The 21,692-nt window shown below is 53.3% G+C and overlaps 1 protein-coding gene across 1 annotated transcript in view; it reads right to left on the minus strand.

The window, feature by feature from the left end:
- Nucleotides 1–21,227, minus strand: part of PHF2 (PHD finger protein 2) — an 89,104-nt gene extending 67,877 nt beyond the window's left edge. The window contains exon 1 of the mRNA XM_080669310.1: nucleotides 21,045–21,227. Within this exon, the coding sequence (XP_080525436.1) occupies nucleotides 21,045–21,142 (98 nt within the window). The 5' untranslated portion in view covers nucleotides 21,143–21,227. The remainder of the gene's footprint in view (nucleotides 1–21,044) is intronic.
- Nucleotides 21,228–21,692: the final 465 nt, after the last annotated feature.

Below are 21,692 nucleotides of genomic sequence, written 5' to 3' on the forward strand. Positions count from 1 at the left end.
TCATACATCCAGATAATGGAATATTATTTAGTGCTATAAAGAAATGAGCTATATGAAGATACCTGAAATGCATACTCCTAAGTGAAAAAAGTCAGCTTGGAAATGCTATGTGCTATACAATTTTAACTCTATGACATTCTGAAAAAGCCAAAACTATGGAGACAGAAAAGATCAGTGGTTGCTAGGGGTTGTAGGGAAGGATCACCTAGGATACAGGCAGTGAAACAATTTTGTATGATATAATGATGGAAGGAAGCATGTCATTATACATTTGTCCAAACTCAAGGAGTGCACAACACCAAGAGTGACTCTAATGTAAACTATGGACTTTAGTTAATAATAATGTATCAATATTAGCTCATGAATTGTAACAAATGTACTACACTAATGCAATCTATAATAATAATCTATAATAATAAAAGCATAATATGCTAATTAGAGTGGACGTCCTTCCGGATGTCCTTCCATCCTTCCAGACGAAGCCGGGGCTGTGAGGGGAACCCAGTTCCTGGGTGCCTGCCAGCAGCCAGAGGGAAGCCGATGCCAGCAGCCGGGGAAAGGAAGGCCTACTCTTGCACAAATTTCTTACATCAGGCCTCTAGTAAGCAATGGGGAAGAACTATAAAAACAATCAAAAAACAATTCATAAAATGGCAGTAACTACATACCTATAGATTACTTTAAATGTAAATGGATTACACATATCTCTATATAACTATATATTACCTTAAATATAAATGGATTAAATGCTCTAATTGAGAAAGGATTGGATAAGAAGATGTGGTATAGACAATGGAATTTTACTCAGTAATAAAAAAGAATGAAATCTCACTATTTGTGACAACATAAATGGACCTAAAGGGTATTATGCTAAATGAGATAAGTCAGATAGAGCAAGACAGCTACCATATGATTTCACTTAGTGTGGAATCTATAAAACAAAATAAACAAACAAAATAGAAAAAAACGCATAGATAGAATGAATAAATAGATGGTTGCCAGATGGGAAGGGGTTTGGGGGACTGGGTGAAAAAGGTGAAGGGATTAAAAAGTAAAAATTGGCAGTTACAGAATAGTCATGGGGATGTAAATTACAGTGTAGGGAATATAATCAGAAGTATCTTAATAACTATATATGCTGTCAGGTGAGTGAAAGACCTATTGGGGGAGTCACTTTGTAAATTATATAAAAGTCTAATCACTGTGCTATACACCTGAAATTAATCTATAATAATAAAAGTGTAATATGCAAATTAGACCGGACAGCCAAATGACCTTCTGGACATCTTTCCAGATGAAGCCAGGGCTGCGAGGGCCAAGGCTGCTGCTGCGGCTGTGAGGACTGAGGCAAGCCGCCGCAGCTGCGAGAGCTGAGCCCCTTGAACAAATTTCATGCATCAAGCCTCTAGTCTATATATATATAAAAAGGCAGTGGCCGTGATGACCGAAACGACCATTTGACCAGTCACCATGCGGTACTAGCATAGATGCATAGACACAGGTAAAGTCTATGAGTGAACTAAGAATGAGCAAGACAAATGCTTGTCTTCACGGAGCTCACACTGTAAGAAGGTTAGGTCAGGGATGAGAATTCAAAATTGCCACGAGCACAGACCTGAGGTGCCACTTCTCAGAGCAGCCAGAGATACACCCGGTAGTGGACTGGGGGCGTGACTGAAAGGCTGGCACTAATGTGAAGGTGGGGCCATTCTGGATTTCCCAGAGGAGCCAATGGCTGCCTAGGAGGTGGAGCTTTTAACACTGACTGCCATAGAAACTGACCAATCAGAACCAAATCTGGGTGAACTGTGAGGAGCCAATGGCTGCCTAGGAGGCAGAGCTTTTGACACTGACTGGCATAGAAACTGACCAATCAGAACCTAATCTGGGTGAACTGCAAAGGCAGAACCTAAGGTGGGGGCTGAGGAGGGGTTTTAAGGGCAACAGCTGTTTGGTGTAAGGTGTAAGGAAGTGGTTCAATTTTTTAATAATCCATTTGGCAGTATAGTGCATATGGCTGGCTATCAGTCCAGATATAGAGGTTATGTATTTTTGTCTGCCAAGAACATCTCCTCCTGCTGAAAACGGCTCCCCTCACCCCCCATTTAAGCAATCCTATCCTATATAATCTATCCTATCTAATAAAAGAGTAATATGCAAATTGACAATCACTCCAACACACAAGATGGCTGCCCCCATGTGGACACAAGATGGCTGCCACAAGATGGCCAGCAGGGGAGGGCAGTTGGGAGGGACCAGGCCTGCAAGGGAGGGCAGCTGTGGGTGAACAGGCCAGCAGGGGAGGGCAGTTGGGAGGGATCAGGCCTGCAAGGGAAGGCAGTTGGGGGTGATCAAGCCTGCAGGGGAGGGCAGTTAGGGGTGACCAGGCTGGCAGAGGAGGGAAGTTGGGGGCGACCAGGCCTGCAGGGAAGGGCAGTTGGGGGGGGACCCAGGCCTGCAGGGGAGAGCAGTTGGGGGGGGGGACCAGGCCTGCAGGGGAGGGCAGTTTGGGGGGACCCAGGCCTGCAGGGGAGGGCAGTTGCGGGGGGGGGGGACCAGAGCAGCAGGGGAGAGCAGTTAGGGGCAATGAGGTTGGCAGGGGAGGGAAGTTAGGGGTGACTGGGTTGGCAGAGGAGGGCAGTTGGGGGCGACCAGGTTGGCAGGGTAGGGCAGTTAGGGGTGACCAGGCCGGCAGGGGAGGGCAATTAGGGGGAATCGGGCTGGCAGGGGAGCAGTTAGGCATCAATCAGGCTGGCAGGGTAGTGGTTAGGGGATGATCAGGCTGGCAGGCAGAAGTGGTTAGGGGCAATCAGAAAGGCAGGCAGGCGAGCAGTTGGGAGCCAGCAGTCCTGGATTGTGAGAGGGATCCCAGATTGGAGAGGGTGCAGGCTGGGCTGAGGGACACACCACCCCCCTCCGTGCACGAATTTGGTGCACTGGGTCTCTAGTCTTACCTAATAAAAGAGAAACATGCAAATTAACCATTACTCCGCTACACCCACAGCCAATCAGAGTGAGTATGCAAATTAACCCAACAAAGATGGAGGTTAATTTGCATATGCAGGGCACAGTGGCTTGAAGCCTGCTATGAGGGGAAGGGGGGCGGTGGAGGGAGCTACTGGAGTGGTGCTCCAGACAGAAGCGAGGACTTGCCGGCTCCGGGCGGCCCGGGAGCGTGGAGGTGCTAGCTCCTGGGTGGCCGGGGAGTGAGGACTTGCCCACTTGCCAGCTCTGGGCGGCCGGGGAGCAGGGACTTGCTGGCTCCCAGGCGGCCGGGGAGCAGGGATGTGCCGGCTCCCAGTAGGAGCGGGGACGTGCCAGCTCCCGGGCAGCCCTGGGCAGCTGGGAGTGAAGCCAAGGGAAGGAAGGCCTATTTTTGCACGAATATCGTGCAATGGGCCTCTAGTCTATACAATAAAAGGGTAATATGCTAGTTAGACCGAGTCGACCGGCCATCTTCTGGAATTCCAACTTCCTTCTGGACAAAGCCATGGTAGTGAGGGCTGAGGCAGAGGCAGTTAGGGGCAAGATCAGGCTGGCAGGGGAGGGCAGTTTGTGGCAACCAGGTCAGCAGGGGAGGGCAATTGGGGGCATTAGGCAGGCAGGCAAGTGAGTGGTTAGGAGCCAGTGGTCCTGGATTGTGAGAGGGATGTCCAACTGCCAGTTTAGGTCCGATCCCACAGGGATCGCACCTAAACTGGCATGACAGTTGGACATCCCCCGAGGGGTCCCGGATTGGAGAGGGTGCAGGCCCTCGCAGCCCTGGCTTCATCCGGAAGGATGTCCAGAAGGTCATTTGGCTGTCTGGTCTAATTTGCATATTACACTTTTATTATTGCACACACACACACACAAACACACACACACATTCACACTACACGTGCACCACACACTACATACACACAAACACTGCAGGGTTCTCTCATAAAAAGCAGTCTGGACCAAGCTCAGTGGCACAGAACTTCCCAACAGCCAGATACCGCCCCCGCCCCCCGCCCCCGCCTCCGAGAAGTCTGGGGCCTGGAAGTCCCACCTTTGTGACATCTTATCGACAAAGATACAGGGCTGGTGTGCACCGAGGGTGGTCAGAGTTAACAAATAAAAATACCAAGTTAAATTTTAATTTCAGATAAACAGAAATTCAAACTATTTTTACCTGGTACCCTCCCTGCATCTCTAAGTCCTCTTCTGGCTCTGACTCCCCACGTGTGTGGAATGAGGGACTGGACGCTCTGTCCCAGCTATGACATCACATGCCTTAGGCCAGTCCAGGAAAAGTGAAATGCAGGTATGGTCACCAAGTGTCCCTGGGGGTATCCACGTCACCCACGGCTATTCACTGGCCCTGGCTCCCATTTCAGAATATAGCACACCCTTCTCTTGGTTTTGTAAAATCGCTGCTTCTACCCTAGCCGGTTTGGCTCAGTGAATAGAGCATCAGCCTGCGGACTGAAGGGTCCCGGGTTCGATTCCAGTCAAGGGCACATGCCCAGGAAATAAGGAAGGAAAGAAGGAAGGGAGGGAGGGAGGGAGGGAGGAAATTGCTGCTTCCAACCTCCAGCACCCCACCGCCTTCTTGCGCCATCTCCACCATCGCCCATTTGGAATTTGTTTAAAACCCCTCCTTGGTCTACTGGGGTCCCACTACTTGAGTTGCCAGAGTGGAGGGGCTGACCAGGGTCATGGGGGCTGGTGGCATCACAATGTGGTGGTGCCAGCCTGCTCTGGTGGGTGCACGTCCACTCTCAGGCCAAGCCAGTGCTACCTGATCCCTCCTGCCCTGCCACTGTCAGGTGAACGTGCCGGACTAACCCTGAGCACAGCCCCAGCCCCTCGAGTGCCCTGGAAGCACCCTCAGGAGCCTCTGCAGGGTGTATGAGGCTGGGTGTCTGAACTGCCCCCACGCCCACAGAGGGATGGCCAGCACACCCCACCCCATGACAACGAGGTGTGTAAAGGGTGGGCTCACTGAGGCCTGTGTTAAAGGGAAGAAACAGGCTGCAGAACAACTGGTGTAAATGAAATCACTTATGAAGAACATGAACAACAAAACCATTTCCAAGGGCAAACACATGGGAAAGATGGGGTCTGGGTCAGACCCAGGCTGTGGGGGCGAGGTGGAGCCAACAGGACAAAGCGGATTCAGCTTCTCAGGAAAATGCCCTCCTGCGTCCCCCTGGAGAGGGTTTCGAGTTCCCGGCGTGAGGACTGCTGTGCCGGACTCTCTCCTGGGATCCTGGTAGCTGGTCCCCCCAGACGTGCTCCACGGCACACACCCTCAGGGGAACCCTCTCAGGAAGGACTGTACCATATATACTACATACATGAACACACATGCACCACACACCACAGGACTGTACTTCCTGAGGCCTGGGGCCAAAGCCAGTCCTGGGGCAGAGACCCAGCCGCCTGGCCAGCACCAGGGGTGCTGTTTTCAGGGACAGAAATGACCTGAGCACTGAGAACAGCCACCTGGAAAGCCAAGACCCTTGTCCACTGTGGAGCCACCCATCCTGGAAGGCCCTCCCCACCCCCTTTCCCCAACCAGGAGGACCCTCTCCCAACCTCCTGGGCTAGCCTCCTGGGCCTTCTCACGGTCCGCAGGGCAGTGGGCCCCCACCCAGGAGGTGTCAGGACACCAGGACCCTCATCCAGCAGTGAGGCGACAGTTGGGAGGGCTGGGACAGATGGCTCTGCTGCTTCTAGTTTTCCTGTCCAGCACTGCCCCTCATGGAAACTCAGTCCAGCCCCTGCACACCCTGCTGACTGCCTGTCCCCCAATACCCGGGCCCTGCCCCAGAGCCTTTCCAGTGGGACAGGGCTCAAGGTCTGGAGACAAGGAAGTTGACAGCCCCACCACCCCCATCTCCGCAAACACAGGGTCACATTCAGGGTAGTCATGTAACCAGGGGCACAACTTATTTCACTTATTGGGATCAACAGGAGCCCGGGTGAGTCAGGCTTTCCTGTCACCTTAGTGGCATCTGGACTTCTCCTGGGCCCCCAGGTTGGTAGTCACCAGAGGCAACAGACCTCCCACCCAAGTGGATGAGCAGCTAAGGCTGCAGCGGGCGGAAGTGCAGCACTCAGTGACCCGAGCTACAGGAGGTGCCAAAACGGGGGCAGGTTTCCAGCAGGTACTAACTGCAACTGCCCCCCCGCCCCCCGCTTTGTTCAGGGCACAGGGTCCTGATAGAAACAAGGAAACCTCCGTGACACCGTTGTCCGAAGTTGCCCACCAGGACAGCCATCCGCTTGACCTAGGCTTCAAGTACCCTCTAGCAATCTCAGGGATGACCCCAGACCCAGAAAACAGAGGAGGAGGAGCCCTGCTAAACAGAAGGTTCAGGAACAGGGAGCCAGGGGTGCAGCTTGCCCAAGAGGTTGGATGGTCGGTAAATGAGCAACTGGGAAAATCTGCATTCCTGCTGGCCACCCTGCACACGACCACTCCAACAGGTTAGCCACCAACTCGCAAATACTCACAGGACCAGTCCTGTGAGGCGGAGATAAAACCAAGCCAGTACAATGCTCGGTAAAGGCGAGAAACTGGGTCAACCTCAGGACATGGATCTTTTGTTTGATGGAATACCTTGTAGGAGCCCCAGGTCCACCAAGAACAAGGCATCTTTGTAGGGAAGTGGGGAGGGGTGGGGGAGGCACAAACTTTCAGCTATAAGACAAGTAAGGTCTGAGGATCTGATGGACAGCATGAGGACTAGAGTTCACAACATTATATTATATACTGGGTACTTCAAGACTACCAAGACAGCATGAGTTCAGCGTCCCCACCAAAGAAAAGGGTGAGCATGTGAGCTGATGAGCGTGACGGTGGGCATCCTTCCACAATGCACAAAGACATCAAATGATCACGATGTACACTTCACACACATTACAATTTCATCTGTCAATTGTACTTCAATAAAGCTGTAAAAACAAAACTCAATCTTGTCAATTGTGTAAGAAAAAGAAAAGAACAGGGCCTCTTTGGACACACACCTATATGGTGCAGCCAGCCAGGGAGACACGCAGTGTAAAGCACGTGTGTCCGATGCTGCATCTGCAGCCACGTGCATCCTCGTGCAGCACAAGGTGCACCTGGCACGCTCAGACAGGGCGTGTGCACATACAGACACAGTGTTCCCAGGGCATTCTAGAATGGGCATTGTCACACTACGAATGTGCTCAGAAAATAATTTCTGTGACACAAAACCCTAAATTTCTCAAGGGTCACCTTATATTTTCAGAATTCTTTACTGTTGTTCCCAAAGTAGATCCAATTGCAAGTGGCTCCCCATATGCTGGCCTTAGCTTGCCCCACTCTCTCCCTTCAGGTGGAGCATCTGTAAATAATAACTTAGTATCTGTACGTATCAGAATGTCTATGAGTAATCATTCAGGATCTAGAAGCAATGGCTTGAAGGCTCCTGCAGGAGAACTCCAATCGACAGTGTTTGACATCTCAGACTGGAACTAACCCATGCTGGTCCGTGCCTCAGCCTGTCTGGTAAGGCTGGTGTCCGCCTGGCTCTCTCCAAGGACCCCACTGGGGTCAGATCCCCTTCAGCCTTGCAAACCACACATTCTGTGGCAAGAGGCCCCACATGTTCTCCCCTCCTGTGGAGAGCAGTAACTAGTTCAGCTGTCAGTCTACAGTAGGAAAAGTCAGGACACACTGGAGGGAACTTGGCTCATAAGCCTGTGGTGCCCTCCAAAGCTGGCTGTGCACCTGGGTCCCTACACAGGATGCGATGCTTGGTCATGAGAGCACCTGGTGGCAAGACAGTTCTGCTGCTCTGGGAAATGGTCATGGGGATTCGGCTGTTCCTCTTAGTGCAGTGGTGGCTCCATCCCAGCCCATCAGCCTGAGGCACCCACCCCTAGGGTGACCCCAAAGGAGGGGAGGGGGCGCTGACAGGGCAGAGCCATAGGGGCTTAAAACTATACCTGCACAGGGACCTTCAGGGTAGCTCTGGCCATGGGTGCAGAGGGGCCCCTTCTCAGCAGACAGGCTGCAGGCCAGGCTAACGTGCATTACTGGGGGTCACATCAGAAGGGGGATGCCAGAAGGGCAAAGACACCCCACCCCAGCCTTTAGAGCAAGGGGTCTGAAAGTGGACATCCCCTTCCTGTCCCTGATGAATGTGAGTGGGAGCAGCTCAGCCATAGCGTCTATAAAATCCACAGTCCACAAGCCTGTGCAATGGGAGGCTGGACTGGATGGCCTCTGTACTCTGACAATATTACTTTTTATTATAAACGTAATTTTATGCTCCTGAAAAACAAGATGGAAAGTACAGAAAGTACAAAAGCAGTAGGAAAAGAAAAACTCTCTAGCCCTTTTAACACGCTGGCATCTTTCCTTCTAGGACGTTTTCTGTCTCAACTAGTTAATACTAGCTATCATGCTATATAAATAATGCTGAATCTTGCCTTTTCCCCATTCAATTTTATAACAAACATTTTCACTTATCACTAAAACCTGGCTGTAAACATCATTGTTGGTCACTGCATAATTCTCTATTGTGTGAGTAATCATAATTTACTTAATCATTCCCTTAACTCTATCATCTAAGAGTCCAGAATCCTTGGTATAGTAAGTAAATGGTTAAATGTCTCTTTCTATGTTTTTATACCTGTTCCACTGGTTTTTTTTAACATATATTCCTGATAGAGAAATAGTTGCTTTAAATCAGAAGCAGGTTTCAGAGCATCTATCCCAGCAGCTGTATACAGATGTACAGCGAATGCCTGTGTGGAAGCTCTGGGAATTACAGCCTTCCCCCTGGAATAAAAATCCCAAGAGACTCACAAAATCACTGGGAAGAAAAATATGACCCAAGAGCAAATGCAGTCCAAGGTCATATAAACAGAAATACTGACTCTAGATCAATGGAGGTGAGGCTTCTGTCCACAGGCTCCACCACACCCCTGAGGACATCAACCTGGGGGCAGCCATAGAGAGAAAGGTTGGTCGCTTTCCACAGAGGGGGCACCTGGAGAAGGAGGGACGGTGCTCTCCAAGGTCCTGTCCCACTGGAGCATCCTATGATCTGTTCTTTGCCTCCCCTGCCCAGAAGGACAAGAAAAGCAAAGATTAGGATATGGAAACTGGGACGGGCTCTCGCTGAGCCCTGCCCTAGACACTGAGCTGCAGGGTGTGGGACCTGGAGCAGGAGCAGCATGTGGTCCCTGGGGCGAGCACCTTCTGATGGGTCCCCAACTCCAAGGGCTACTGGGGCCATGAGGCTAAGAAGGCACAAGCTGAGCTGCCCTGAGCACCAGTGTCCCACCCCCATATCGGAACCCACGGCTCACAGAGCCGAAAGGGGACAAAATGAGGGGCACACAGACCTCAACCACAGGGAGCACCAGGGCCCTCCATCCACCCGAGGGATACTCACTGACAGATACCGGAGAGTGCAGCATTATGCCACATCCATAAGCTCCACCCTGAAGAGGGACACTTCCAGAAGGGCCTGGAAGGATTCTCTTGCCAAGCAGTGAGTAAGAAGGGCAGACTGCCAAGTGTCGCTGGGTGACTTCACCAAGAGCCTTCTCCTTCACTAGCTAGCGGTGCATGCCCGTCACACTGACAGGCCAGTGCCAGAAGTGTCTGCACCTCCCTAGGAGCAGACACACAGGTACATCCTCCTGCATCCACTGGGACAGAGGCTCCAGCACAGGGGCTGTCTGCTCAGGGATCCCTGGGAGTTTAAGACCTAATTCCTGAAATCCTGGAGTGTCAGGAGTGATGTGTGAGCCTGGAGACAACCTGGCCAGCTTTGTGGCTCCTTAGGTCTCCAGTGACCAACGGGAGGCTGATGGGCTGGCTCCGGACCCATAGTTTCAATGGGGAAGCATGCCTTGGGACCTCTGAGAGCTGGCTAGGCCCCAGGATGACACAGTGGCCCCATGGAAAACACAAATAGGCCAGCAGGGAAGGGCCCCAGCAGGGTGACCGTGCAGGCCTGCACTCGGACAGGCCTCAGGCCTCCTCCTCCTTTCCCCAGAACCACGAGTCCAGCTGGCCACAGCCCTCCCTGCAGATGGGCAACCAGGCCACACTCTGAGGGTCCAGTCCTTCTGTAGGGAACCTCCGGGTTTGCAAAGGGCACCAGGCTGAGAGAGCACACTGGTGTACAGCCTCCATTTCCTGTTTGTGAAAGAGGGGCTTGGATCAAATGCTCCCCGGGACATCCCCCTTGCACATCCTGCTCCCACAGTGCACCTGGAGGGCAGAGGCCAGAGTGGACAGCGTAACACATGCTCCTGGATCAGTGGGCGGAGCTTCCACCCTAGCCAGCAGAAGCCCCAGCCTCAGTGTCCACAGAGTCCGGCTGAGAAACCCCGATCTAAATGCATATTAGTTCCCCTGATGTGCCTGGTTTGGGGCCAGTTTCAATTATTAAAGTTATTTCTGAAACTGAACTGAAATTTGCCTGCCTCCTCCAAGCTTTAACCCAGCACCAGGTTCCTTCATACCTGAGGCAGGGGCAGCTGCCGAGGATCAGCAGGAGCAGAACCTCACATGCTCTCTGGTCCCACCATTGCCCACTTCTATTCCCGAGAAACATGGCATCCACAGAGAGGAAAGGAACGCTACGGCCCTGGAGAGCTGGAGAAGGACGTGGAGGTGTGGGACTGGTGCTCGGAGTCGGGCATGGGAGAGCAGCTTCACAGCTGCCTGCTCCAGGGTCTCTCCTTACCCTCCCCGCCCCCCCTGCAATGACCAGAGGGACTTCTGGACTGAACCCCCTTGGTCACTGCCAGCACTGCCTGCAGGGCTCCACAGAGAGCTCAGGGAGTTGGGGCCAGGGGGCTGTGGGAGTCGGGGTGGGGGGGAGCACACACTGGGCAGATCTGGGCTTAGGACAGAGGCATTTCTCGCTGTCTTTTGAGGCAGGAAGCCAAGTAAAAGGTTCTCAGAGCCCTAGTCCTGCACCCAGTTGCAGCTCAGGGGAGTGAGGAGATGTGGCTCAGCCCTAGATGCGTGATTGCACACTGCCTCGCACACTGCCTCACACTCACCTCCTTGTCTGGGGCCAGAACCGAAACACAAATACCTGATCCCTGCACAGTAGGTAGGTGGCAGGGATACTGGCAGGGAGGGGCCCAGGGGCGCTAGGAGCAGACCAGGGCCAGCTATACAAAACGGGATCAGGGAGTCACCATGACGACATGGGCCCTGGGAACCTCGAGGCCAAACAGCAGGTGATACTGCCACCCTCCAGCAGCACGGTGGAGCTCAGGGCAAGAGCAACATATGGCTGACTCTGACCTTCCCAGGGGGCAGGCAAGGTGGAGTGCCAGACATTCTGTTCGTCTCCAGACCCCGCCCCCCCCCCAGGGTCCCTAGCTGGTCTCTGGTCTCTCTCCATCCTGCCCCCTCATATGGGGCACACAGCACTCTGAGATAACTTGGTAAACTGCAGACTGCCGCACCCCTGTCTGGATGCAGCATTGAGGATAAAATGGGAACTCCCACTCCAGGCCTACAGCCCAGGTTCCCACCGCACCTGCCCTGCACTCTGAGTCACCTGTGACCACCACCCTGCTGCCCCAGCCATGAGGGTGCCCAGCACTGCCTGCGGGGCCGGACACTGGCATGTGCTACCCAGTGGTGCAGGGACCCAGTGTCTTCCTCGGAGCCCTGAACCCTAAGGTGCTAAGCTAGACAGACTCCCTCACTTGGCAGGCGAGATGCCAACCTCATGACTCCCACTGCAGCCTATGTGCAATGCCCTGGCCTTCTGAGACTGGGGTTCCCAGACACGTTGAATTCGAATGTGAACACAGTTTGCAACCACAACAGGAACCGCACAAAACCGTCATGGCTGCTCACTATGGCTGTGGCGGGCAGGGAGTTCCCCAGGTCTGAGCAAAGCCCCAGGGACCACTTATCAGCGGGTGACCCAGGCCAGCTGCTGGCCCTCTCCCAGAGAGATTCTCCTCTTCTAAGAGGCAGGTCCAGTGCCCCTGGGAGCTGATGAGAAAAGAGGAGGCAGTGACAGGTAGCAAGTGCCTGCACTGGGTGCAAAGGAGCGGCAGGAAACGCCCCTCCTCTTTTTATGAGCTGCAACTCCAAAACAGCATGGCAGAGGTTAGCTGGAGTTGTTCTGCATGCCAGGAAAGAGACTCCACAAGCACTAATGGCAACTAATCCTCCAAGTTTCAGAAACGTAAGCAGAAGGAAGTTTAGGGAGAACCCACCTCCTGTCCAACATGCACCCCTGTGTTGCTCATAGAGCCGAAAGATATTCCGGATAGAGAAATAGTTGCTTTAAATCAGAAGTAGGTTTTGGAGCACCTATCCCAGCAGCTGTATACAGATGTACAGCGAATGCCTGTGTGGAAGCTCTGGGAATTATTCCACAAGCACTAATGGCCAAAGGGTCCCTCTCCCCACGAGGTCTGGGAAGCTCTTAGGAAGCCCCACCTGCCCCTCCCCAACCTTGCTCACTTGGGAGGCAGACTGAATCTGCCTGCAGTTTCTATAATTTGTCAGGATGCCACGTGTCATGCTGCACCAGAACCCCAGGCCTCAGTCTCTCCTGCAGGAACATGGGGCCTGAATCCCCAAATCGGTGTCATCTCTCCAGCAAAGGCAGGTCAGCTAGGAGATGTGTCCCATGTCCTGCTGGGACACACTCAGGTTCCACTTTCTCATTGCCCTTCCTGCTCAGCCCAGTTGCTTGGAGATTTGCACCCACACTCTGCTTTAATAGGGTTTCTAAAGGTAAAGCAAAACAAGGGGCAAATTTGCAAAGTTACAAGATCTTCAAGTAGCAGAGTTCACATAGCCAGGCTATGGGCTACTCATATGCTGCTCTGGACTGCTGGCTGCAAGGGTGGACGAGTGACAGGGATCTGAGCTGAGTCTGGCTACCCAGGGGTCAGCGTTGATGGGGCTCAGACCTCTCCGAGGCCCATCCAGACATTCACATTGCCCCTCTATCTGGCACTGTGGGACACGCGCCCAGTCCATGGTGTATGGGGTGTACGGTTCACTCTGCACCTGTTTGAAGCAGAAAATGGCACCCCAATTGAGGAAGCCAGTCTGGGATGCATGTACAAGGCCATAGGCTGCCCAAAGGGAACAGCTGACCATCCTGCAGTCAGGGTCCCCCAGGACCAGCCTGCCCTCTAGGGTTCCTGGCATCCCCTATCACTCTCATCAATGAAGAGGCACTGGAGGGGAGCTCTGGAATAGACACACCACAGTCCCAGCCTCTCACGTTGCCCTGTAAACCTCCACAAGCTGATCTCTCTGGCCTCAGTTTGCTGGTCCTCCCAATCTGAACCCACCCCCACCAAGCTCTCAGGGGCAATGGGAAGGCCAGAGGCCATGTCAGCACACCCAGCAGTGGTCCCTGATCTGCCGCGGTCAAGGTGAAGGAGACAGAGACCCACATATAATACAAGGAGTCCCCACATGTGGAGGGAAAATGCCTAGCCGGGATGTGACAGAGGCAAGGCTCAGCAAACACTTGCGGTTAAAAAGAAAAGCAGCACCCTTCCCCAGGCATGTAGACACGCTCTGGTCACAGGGCACCCACAAGCGAGCAGCTGCGCATGTGCCCTCCCCAGTAGGTGCATGGACACCTGCGCCCTGCACGTGTCTAGTTCTGGAAATTCAGCCACCACAGGTTAAAAGGTGATGTGTTTTAAAAGGGTTAATATGCCAGCAATAAACAATCCACAAAGGAAATTACAAAAATGATCCCACTTAAAATTGCATCCAAAGGAATAAAATACCTAGGAATAAATTTAACCAAGGAATGAAAGACTCATACAATAAAAACTATAAAACATTGCTGAAAAAAGTCAAAGACCTAAATCTAAATAAATGGGAAGACATCCGTTGCTCATGGATCAGAAGACATGATATTGTTAACATGTCAATACTACCCCAAATGGTCTACACTGGACTCTTCAATGCAATCCCTGTCAAAATTCAACAGTTCTTTCTGCAGAAATGGAGAAGCCAATCCTCAACTTTACAGGAAATTGCAAGAAGCCCTGAAAAGCCAAAGCAATATTTTTTTAAAAGAACAAAGTCGGAGGTCTCCCAATTCCTGATTTCAAAACTTACAAAGCTATAGTAATGAAAACAGTGTGGTACTGGCATAAGTAGAGACATATAGACCAATGGAATGGAATAGAGTCCAGAGCTCATGCATATGGTAAAATGATTTTCAACAAGGCCACCATAGTTTTTATTGTATGAGTCTTTCATAGGAAAATATAATTCTTTTCAACAAATGGTGCTGGGGCAACTGGATATCCACATGCAAATAAATGAAGTTGAATCCCTACCTCAAATCACATACAAAATTAACTGAAAATAAATTTCAAAAAAAAAACAACAACAACTAAATATAAGAGCTAAAACTATAAAACTCTTAGAAAAAAGCAAAGGGGTAAATCTTCATGACCTTGGGTTTGGCAATGGATTCTTAGATATTACATCAAAAGGATAAACAGCAGCCCTGACTGGTTTGGCTCAGTGGATAGAGCGTCGGTCTGCGGACTGAAAGGCCCCAGGTTCGATTCCGGTCAAGGGCATGTACCTTGGTTGCGGGTACATCCCCAGTAGGGGGTGTGCAGGAGGCAGCTGATCGATGTTTCTCTCTCATCGATGTTTCTAACTCTTTATCCCTCTCCCTTCCTCTCTGTAAAAAATCAACAAAATATTTTTAAAAAAAGGATAAACAGCAGAAGAAAAATTAAAAACTTTTTATACATCAATGGACATTATCACAAAAGTGAAAAAAACAGCCCACAAATGGGAAAATATTTACAAATCATGTACCTGATAAGAGTCTAGTGTCCAGAATATATAAAGAACATTTACAAATCAAAAATAAAAAGACAAATAACCCAATTTACAAATGGGCAAAGTGTTTCAATAGACATTTCTCCAAAGAAGATACACAGATGGACAACAAGCCCATGAGTGCATGCTCTACATCATTAACCACCGGGGAAATGCAAACCAAAACCACACTGCGGTGCCCCCGCACCTCCACCAGGATGGCTATAATGTTAGCAATGGAAAATAACCAGTGTTGGTGAGGAGAACGCAGATCACTCCCACACTGGTGGTGAGACTGTAAAAGGGTGCAGCTGCTGTGGAAAACAGTTTGTTGGTTTCTCAAAAAGGTAAACATAGAATAACCATATGACCCAACAATTCCTAAAAGAATTGAAAACAGGTCTTCAAACAAATATTTGTACGCTAATGTTCGTAGCGGCACTATTGACAATAGCCATAGGTGGAAAAAGCCCAAATGTCCATCAACAGGTGAGTGGATACATAAACTGCGGTCTACCCACACAATACAGCATTATTCCACCATAAAAAAAAAAAAATCAATGAAGTTTTGATACATGCTACAACATGGACGAACCAAAAAAACATTACACTAAGTAAAAGAAGCCAGACACATATGATTCCATTTATATGAAATGTCCAGAATAGGTAAGTCCATAGGGACACAAAACGGCTGTTGTCCAGGTTTGTGGGGAAGAGGAGGCAAAGTTGTTGTTTAATGGGTTTGGGGTGATAAAAATGTTTGGGAACTAGATAGAGGAGATAGGTGCACAACATTTTGAATGCACTAAATGCCATAAACTGTGCACTTTAAAATGGATAATTGCATGGTATGTGAATTTCACCCCAATTTTTTTAAAAAAGATAAAAGGCTGCATTCTCCATTTGCCTGGACAAACACCACAAGGACCTTCAATTTTTATGTTCTGAGGTCAAAGCCAGACATTGATTGGAATTTTATGCTTTTTCATGGATGACCCATCACTTTGAGGGGAAGTGAACAGGCACTAAATTCTTATTTTTTCCTCATCCAAGGATATGTTTTTTATTTGTTTGTTTGTTATTGATTTTAGAGAGAAAAACATCGATGTGAGAGAGAACTATAACATCAATCAGTTGCCTCCCATATGAACCCTGATTGGGAATTGAACCCACAACCTAGGTATGTTCCCTGAATGAGAATCAAACCTGCTTCTTCCTCAACCTTTGGTGTATGAAGACAATGCTCCAACAGCTGAATCACCCGGCCAGGGCCAGACACTAAACTCTTAATACACAGAGCGAAGCACCATTCTGGAGTGCACGGTGAGGGTCACCCACCAAGCCAAAACGCTGAGAGCCATGGCACGCAGCAGTGTGGGAATGATGGCGGGGCAAGAGGAGGAGAGGTGCAAAGATGGAGACACAAATCTAAGCACGAGGCTGGTGGGCACCGGGGCCACCAGAGACACAGAGGGCCCTGTCCTCACCTGGCACTGGATGCCACCTTCCTGCGGTCAGGTTGTTTCCATCCATGTTGCATTGTGAAACCATGGGCACAAAGAGGGATGTCAGTACCTGCTATCTGTTCAGGCCCTTGATCCAGAACAACTTGAGCTGCTGCAATCCCTGCCCCTGCACCTGGGTGGACGGTGAGGAGGCAGGGCGCCCCCTCTCTGCTGGAAGTGGGAGGACAAGGAGGGCACTGTGGAAACCAATAGAGGATGATGGTGAACAAACCCTGAGGCCATAAAGGCCAGCCCCAGGGTAAGCCCGGCAGCACTGTAATCACACTGGTCATTTAGAAGCCAAGTGACCACTCTGCTTTCCCCACACCTGGAATTCAGGAGTTAGATTCCTCCAGTACTTTCGATGTGGCACATTATTTTCTGACTGACACTCACTCCCAACAGCAAATCTCCACATTCTTTGGGAATAAGGCCCGGCCCTGTGGCAAGACCTCCAAACCTCTGCCCAAACTCAGGCCACCAGCAGTGTACCTGGACCCACTGGAGCCATGCAAATGTGGGTTGCAGTGAAAAGGCTCACACAAGCACATCTCCAGCCCAATATTTTCAATGAAAGCAAACACCCTGGCAATTCCAATGAGCCTAACTCCAAGCGACTCCTTAGGAGACTCACCTCACCTGGGGAGAGTCGGCGGACAGGGCACCTCTGCTCTGCCTCTGGGAGCTGGCCTTCCCCCGCCTCCTCCAGAACTTGTTAAATTCACAGGAAGAATTTCTCATTTTAAAATGATTGTTATCTCTAAACACGTCAGACAGGCCACACTCCATCTTCCTGTGGATGGCCCTTCCCCTGTATTTAGGAATCTCAGATTCTAGGATTTAACTGTCAGATCTAATCACCCAGACTGCAACATTGAAGCTTGACCCCTGGCGGGCCCTCCTTCCCCTCCAAGTGCACACATGCTCCGCTGGCCAATAGAGCTGGCCATGAGCCCCACTGTGTCGCCAGGCACCCGTGAGAGCCAAGGACCTCTACTTGTGGCTCTGCCCCAAGAATCTTAAGGCTGGGTGGGGTGAGAGCTCACAAAGGCCGATGAGTCCCGGAGGCGATGGGCACAGAGAAAGGGCCCTGGCAAGGAGGGCAGGCAGAACCCAGACAGATGAAGAGCTCACAGGGATTGGAGGGGATCCACGCCAGAACCTGACCCCTTCTCACCACCCCGGTACCCCCTCCCCCTTCCCACACAGCGCCTCTCACCTGAACAGTGGCTCCTGCCCTGCCCTTGTCACCAACTGTCCCCACAGCAGCCAAAGGGACCCTGCCAAATCCTGTCCCCTCCTCCCACTCCTTTGATCAGAGCCTCCAACATGGCTGCTGCCTCCTGGCCACACTGCAGGCTGCCCCTGCACTGCCTCCTTGCCCCCGTCCGTTCCTGCTCCACAATGCTTCCTCACAACTCTGACAGGCTGCCCAGGCTGGCCTGGGCCTCCTGTTCTATGTTTGACTCCCATAGAAGAAACCCCATAGAGACAAGGAATCTACCTTGTTATTCCAGGAACCCCACAGCCAGTATGGCACCCCACAGAGAACATGCGCCCAAAAGTGTTTACTGAGGAATAAATGAAACTGCTGTCACTGCAGGACTTCCACAGCAACTTCAGCTTTCAAACTTTTTAAAGTCCACTTTCCTGACTGGTCTCCAAAAACCCTTCCGATCCATAGCACAGGTGACTGAAAGAGGGCCTGGAAGCTGTAGGATGTTTGCTGCTTTCACAGAATCATGTCTATGTCCCAGAGACAGATCCTCTTCACATTGGGATGTGACAAGATGAGCCACCTGGGTCATTTCGTAGAGCGACTGGTCCACAGGCACTGGACACCTCACACGGGCAAGGCGGAGGGACACGTGGGGTCTGGCGGAAGACACAGAAGCTGTCTAGTGCTTGGCCCAAGTGGCTTTGTGGCACCCTAATTGGCGAGGAAGGTCCCCAAGGCCGACATGGGTCCACACTTCCCTACCAAACAGACAAGACACTTGCTCACAAGGTGGCTGGCTGCAAAATCCATCTCTTCCTCGTCACAGCCAATTCCCAGGTGAGGCCCAGGCCGTGCCAGTGATGGCTGGGTGGGCTGACAAGGTGCCCCGACTCAAGAGAGACCAGCCACTGCCAAGAGGAGCTGGAACATGGACTCCTGGCTTCCTGGCTGACTGTATTTGTAGTCCAACCCAGCGGAGAGGCCTCCCCAGAGAACATGGGGAGGGGTGCTTGGGTGCTGAGGGGATCGCACCCTGGGAACAGGCTCTGCCCCTACAAAAGAGCTGCCCGACTATGTTCTCGGCTGGCACGCTCTGCTGGCATGAATGTGGGTAACATCAGAATCCCCCTTCCAATCCCCTCAAAATGTGGTAGTCTGGAGAGGTGTGATAGATCACAGCAGGGTGGGGGGCAAGACAGGGCCTGTTACTTTAACAGGTATGCTTATTTTAACAGGTACTACCTATGGCAAATGATACTAAAGTTCCAGAGGGTAAGGAGACATGAGTGCGAACAGCACTGAGTCCTGGAACAAGAAACGGACAGTAGGGAGAAGCCTGTCAAATAAACTGCTGGCGCCTGTAGCCTGGATGACATGCTGCCCATGGTTTCTGCCTCAGTTTCCATGCCAGCAGCATGATCTAGTGAGCAGCATGATCTAGTGAGATGTGAACTTCAGTGGAGGTGAAGGATGGGGGAAGGGAAACTGCACCATTTTGGTAACTCTTCTGTAAGTCTGAAATTCTTTCAAAATAAAAAGTTACAAAGTATTCAAACTTTTAACAAGTGAGTTGAGCTGTTGAATACTAAGTAAACAACAGTACAGATGGTAAGTGGCTCTAGAAAGAGCAGCGGGCCACCCAGGAATATCTAGAGATTGGGAAACACGCATCATGTCACACACCTTTCTGTTAGGAGGAGGCCTGGCCCAGGGCTGCCAGGGCCCTGCATGTGGTTGGAGGGGGAGGGACCTCCTGAGGCTAGCTTTTCAGCCTCAGGGCTCCCTTCTGCAAGTGATTCTTAATAGATGTCAAGAAGATATGCCCCTCTGCAGGGGGAAAGGCCCTTTCTGACCCCAGGGCCATCCACATAGGTGGACACAAATCTGTGCTGATCAAATGATCTCTGCCTGTGGGGTCAAATGAAAGACCTCAGACGAGAAATTAGAAATAAGAAGACAAGGCCTCCCAAAAACAGCCCCTTTAAGGTGTCAGGATGCACCTCCTCCCGGCCTCTGCCCAGGCCAACCCAGCAAATGCCACCAGCCCCTCAGGCCAGCCGCCAGCTCAATCCCCTATCGAGCTCAGACCTGGCCTTCCCTTCCCAGCAAGGTGGACAGGGCCCTGGCCAGACAGACGAAGGTCCTCCCAGGCCCTCACACCTCCCAGAACCTGGGCACCCTGGGAACTCTGCAGGTCTAGGTGGGGTAGGAAGGGGGAGAAGCCCTTCACTCTCAGGGAACTGAGGGCCACCTTCTCAGCATCTCTGGAACTGAGGGGATGTGAGCTCAGATGGCAGCTCTCCCCCTTAGTCCAGCTAGGAACTTTGAGGGGATGCCAGTTGGTGGATGTGCACAGCCCAGTGTTCACACCCCAGGCTCTGCTGCTGGGGGCGTGCGGTGGGGAGGGTCCTCTGCAGCCCTGGGCACCGGAAGGAAGGCAGCCTGGGAGGCCAGGAGGGTTCGGTAGATGTACTTGCTTCACAGAGTCCCACCCCCTCCTTGCCAGGTCCCTGTCACAGGGACTCGGGCCTGGCGCTGACCAGTCTGAACAGGTCCTGTCACATCTGGCTGCCAGGCTCCCCACCTGTGAACTGGCAGGACTAGACCCCACAGCCATGGGGATCAGGGACCACCCACTGGCACATACCCCTCTCTTGTCCCCAGTCCTGTTCTCAGTGGCCTTGGAGGGCACAGGGCCCTGGCCAGCCTCTGGCCGGTGCTGCAGAGGCCCAAACCCATGAAAACCTGTTGGAGCAGTTTGGGCAGCAGTGCCACCTCCTCTTCCTCCCCCTCCACTTACTTCTGGGTGGGAAGAGACCTCAGCTTTTGAAAACTAGGCGCAGGGCCAGGTCATGGCCATGGGCAAGAGATAAGCTTCACCTCCCAAACCCATCTTCCTCAGAGAGCGTAAGGTTCAAGTCAAACCAGGGTGTCCCTGCCAGGAGCAGAGAAGAGGGGAGAGGGGGGACGTGCCGGCCAGCGAGGAGGCGGCTAAGCCACAGCACCCACCCGCAGACACCATTCTGTCACCCACTCCCCCGGGACGAGCAGGCCGCCGGGAACCGGGGCCGCGGAGCCGGGAAGGGGTCCCGCCCGCGAAGACGAGGCCGGGAGCTCTGGCCGCAGCGCTGGGTGGGCGCGCCAGCCGCCCCCTCCCCGGGCCCGCGTCCGCCCAGCCCCGCCGGCGTCCGAGCCGCCGCTCGCGCCTCCCCGGGCCGCGCGGGGAAAGTTCCTGCAACTTCGCGGGGGAGGCGGCGGCCGGCCTGGGCCTCGGAGCCGGCCTGCGCCCCGCGGTCAGGCGCCAGGCCGCCGGTGCCCCAACTCCCAGCCCGGCCCGCCGGCCCCCGGCCCGCTTTGTGCGCGGCGGCGAGGGGCGCCCACAGGCCTGGCCCCCGCCCGGGGCACAAAAGGGCGCGCGGCCGCGGGGCCGGGCCTGCGAGGCGCACGGGCCGGGCCGAGCCGGGGCCGGGGCCGGGCGGCGACCCGGGCCGGCCACGCTCACCTGCCGTGGAACCAGTCCTTGCAGGCGTCGCACTCGATCATGAAGCGGGTAACGTCGTAGGGCAGCCGGCAGACGCAGTACACCGGCACCGTCGCCATGTTCTCGCCGCCCGCCCGCCCGCCGCCCGCGCTGCGCTCCGGGTCGGGCCGGGCGGGCCGGGCCGGGCGGGGGCCGGGCGGGCCGGGGCCGGGGCCGGGGCCGGGGACGGGCCGGGGGAGCACGACAGCCCGCGCGTACCCGCGGCGCGTCCACACAAAGCGGGGCGCGCGCAGGCCCGGGAGCCGCCCGCCGGCCCGGGGCGCAGGGCGCGAGTGTGCGCGGGGCCGGCGTGCGGGACACAAAAGGGAATGGACGCGCGGGGGCGGCGGGCGGCGGGCGGCGGGCGGCGGGCGGGGAGCCGCGGCCCCACCGAAGGGACCCCCGGCCGCCGAGCGGCCTCTACGTCAGCGCCCCGGGTGGCGCCGCCTCCGCCTGCGGCCTGGCCGCCGCTCCCGCCGCGGGAAGGCGGGCCGGGGACCTGACTGGGAGAAGGTGGGTCTGAGGACCCTTATGGGGGACAGGTGGGCCAGGAACCCCTCCGAGGGAGAAGGTGGGCTGGGAACCTGCAGGAGAGAAAGTGGGCCTGGGATCTGTCCTGGGAGAAGGTGG

The sequence above is a fragment of the Plecotus auritus genome (assembly GCF_963455305.1).
Source record: "Plecotus auritus genome assembly, chromosome: 5".
NCBI lineage: Eukaryota > Metazoa > Chordata > Mammalia > Chiroptera > Vespertilionidae > Plecotus > Plecotus auritus.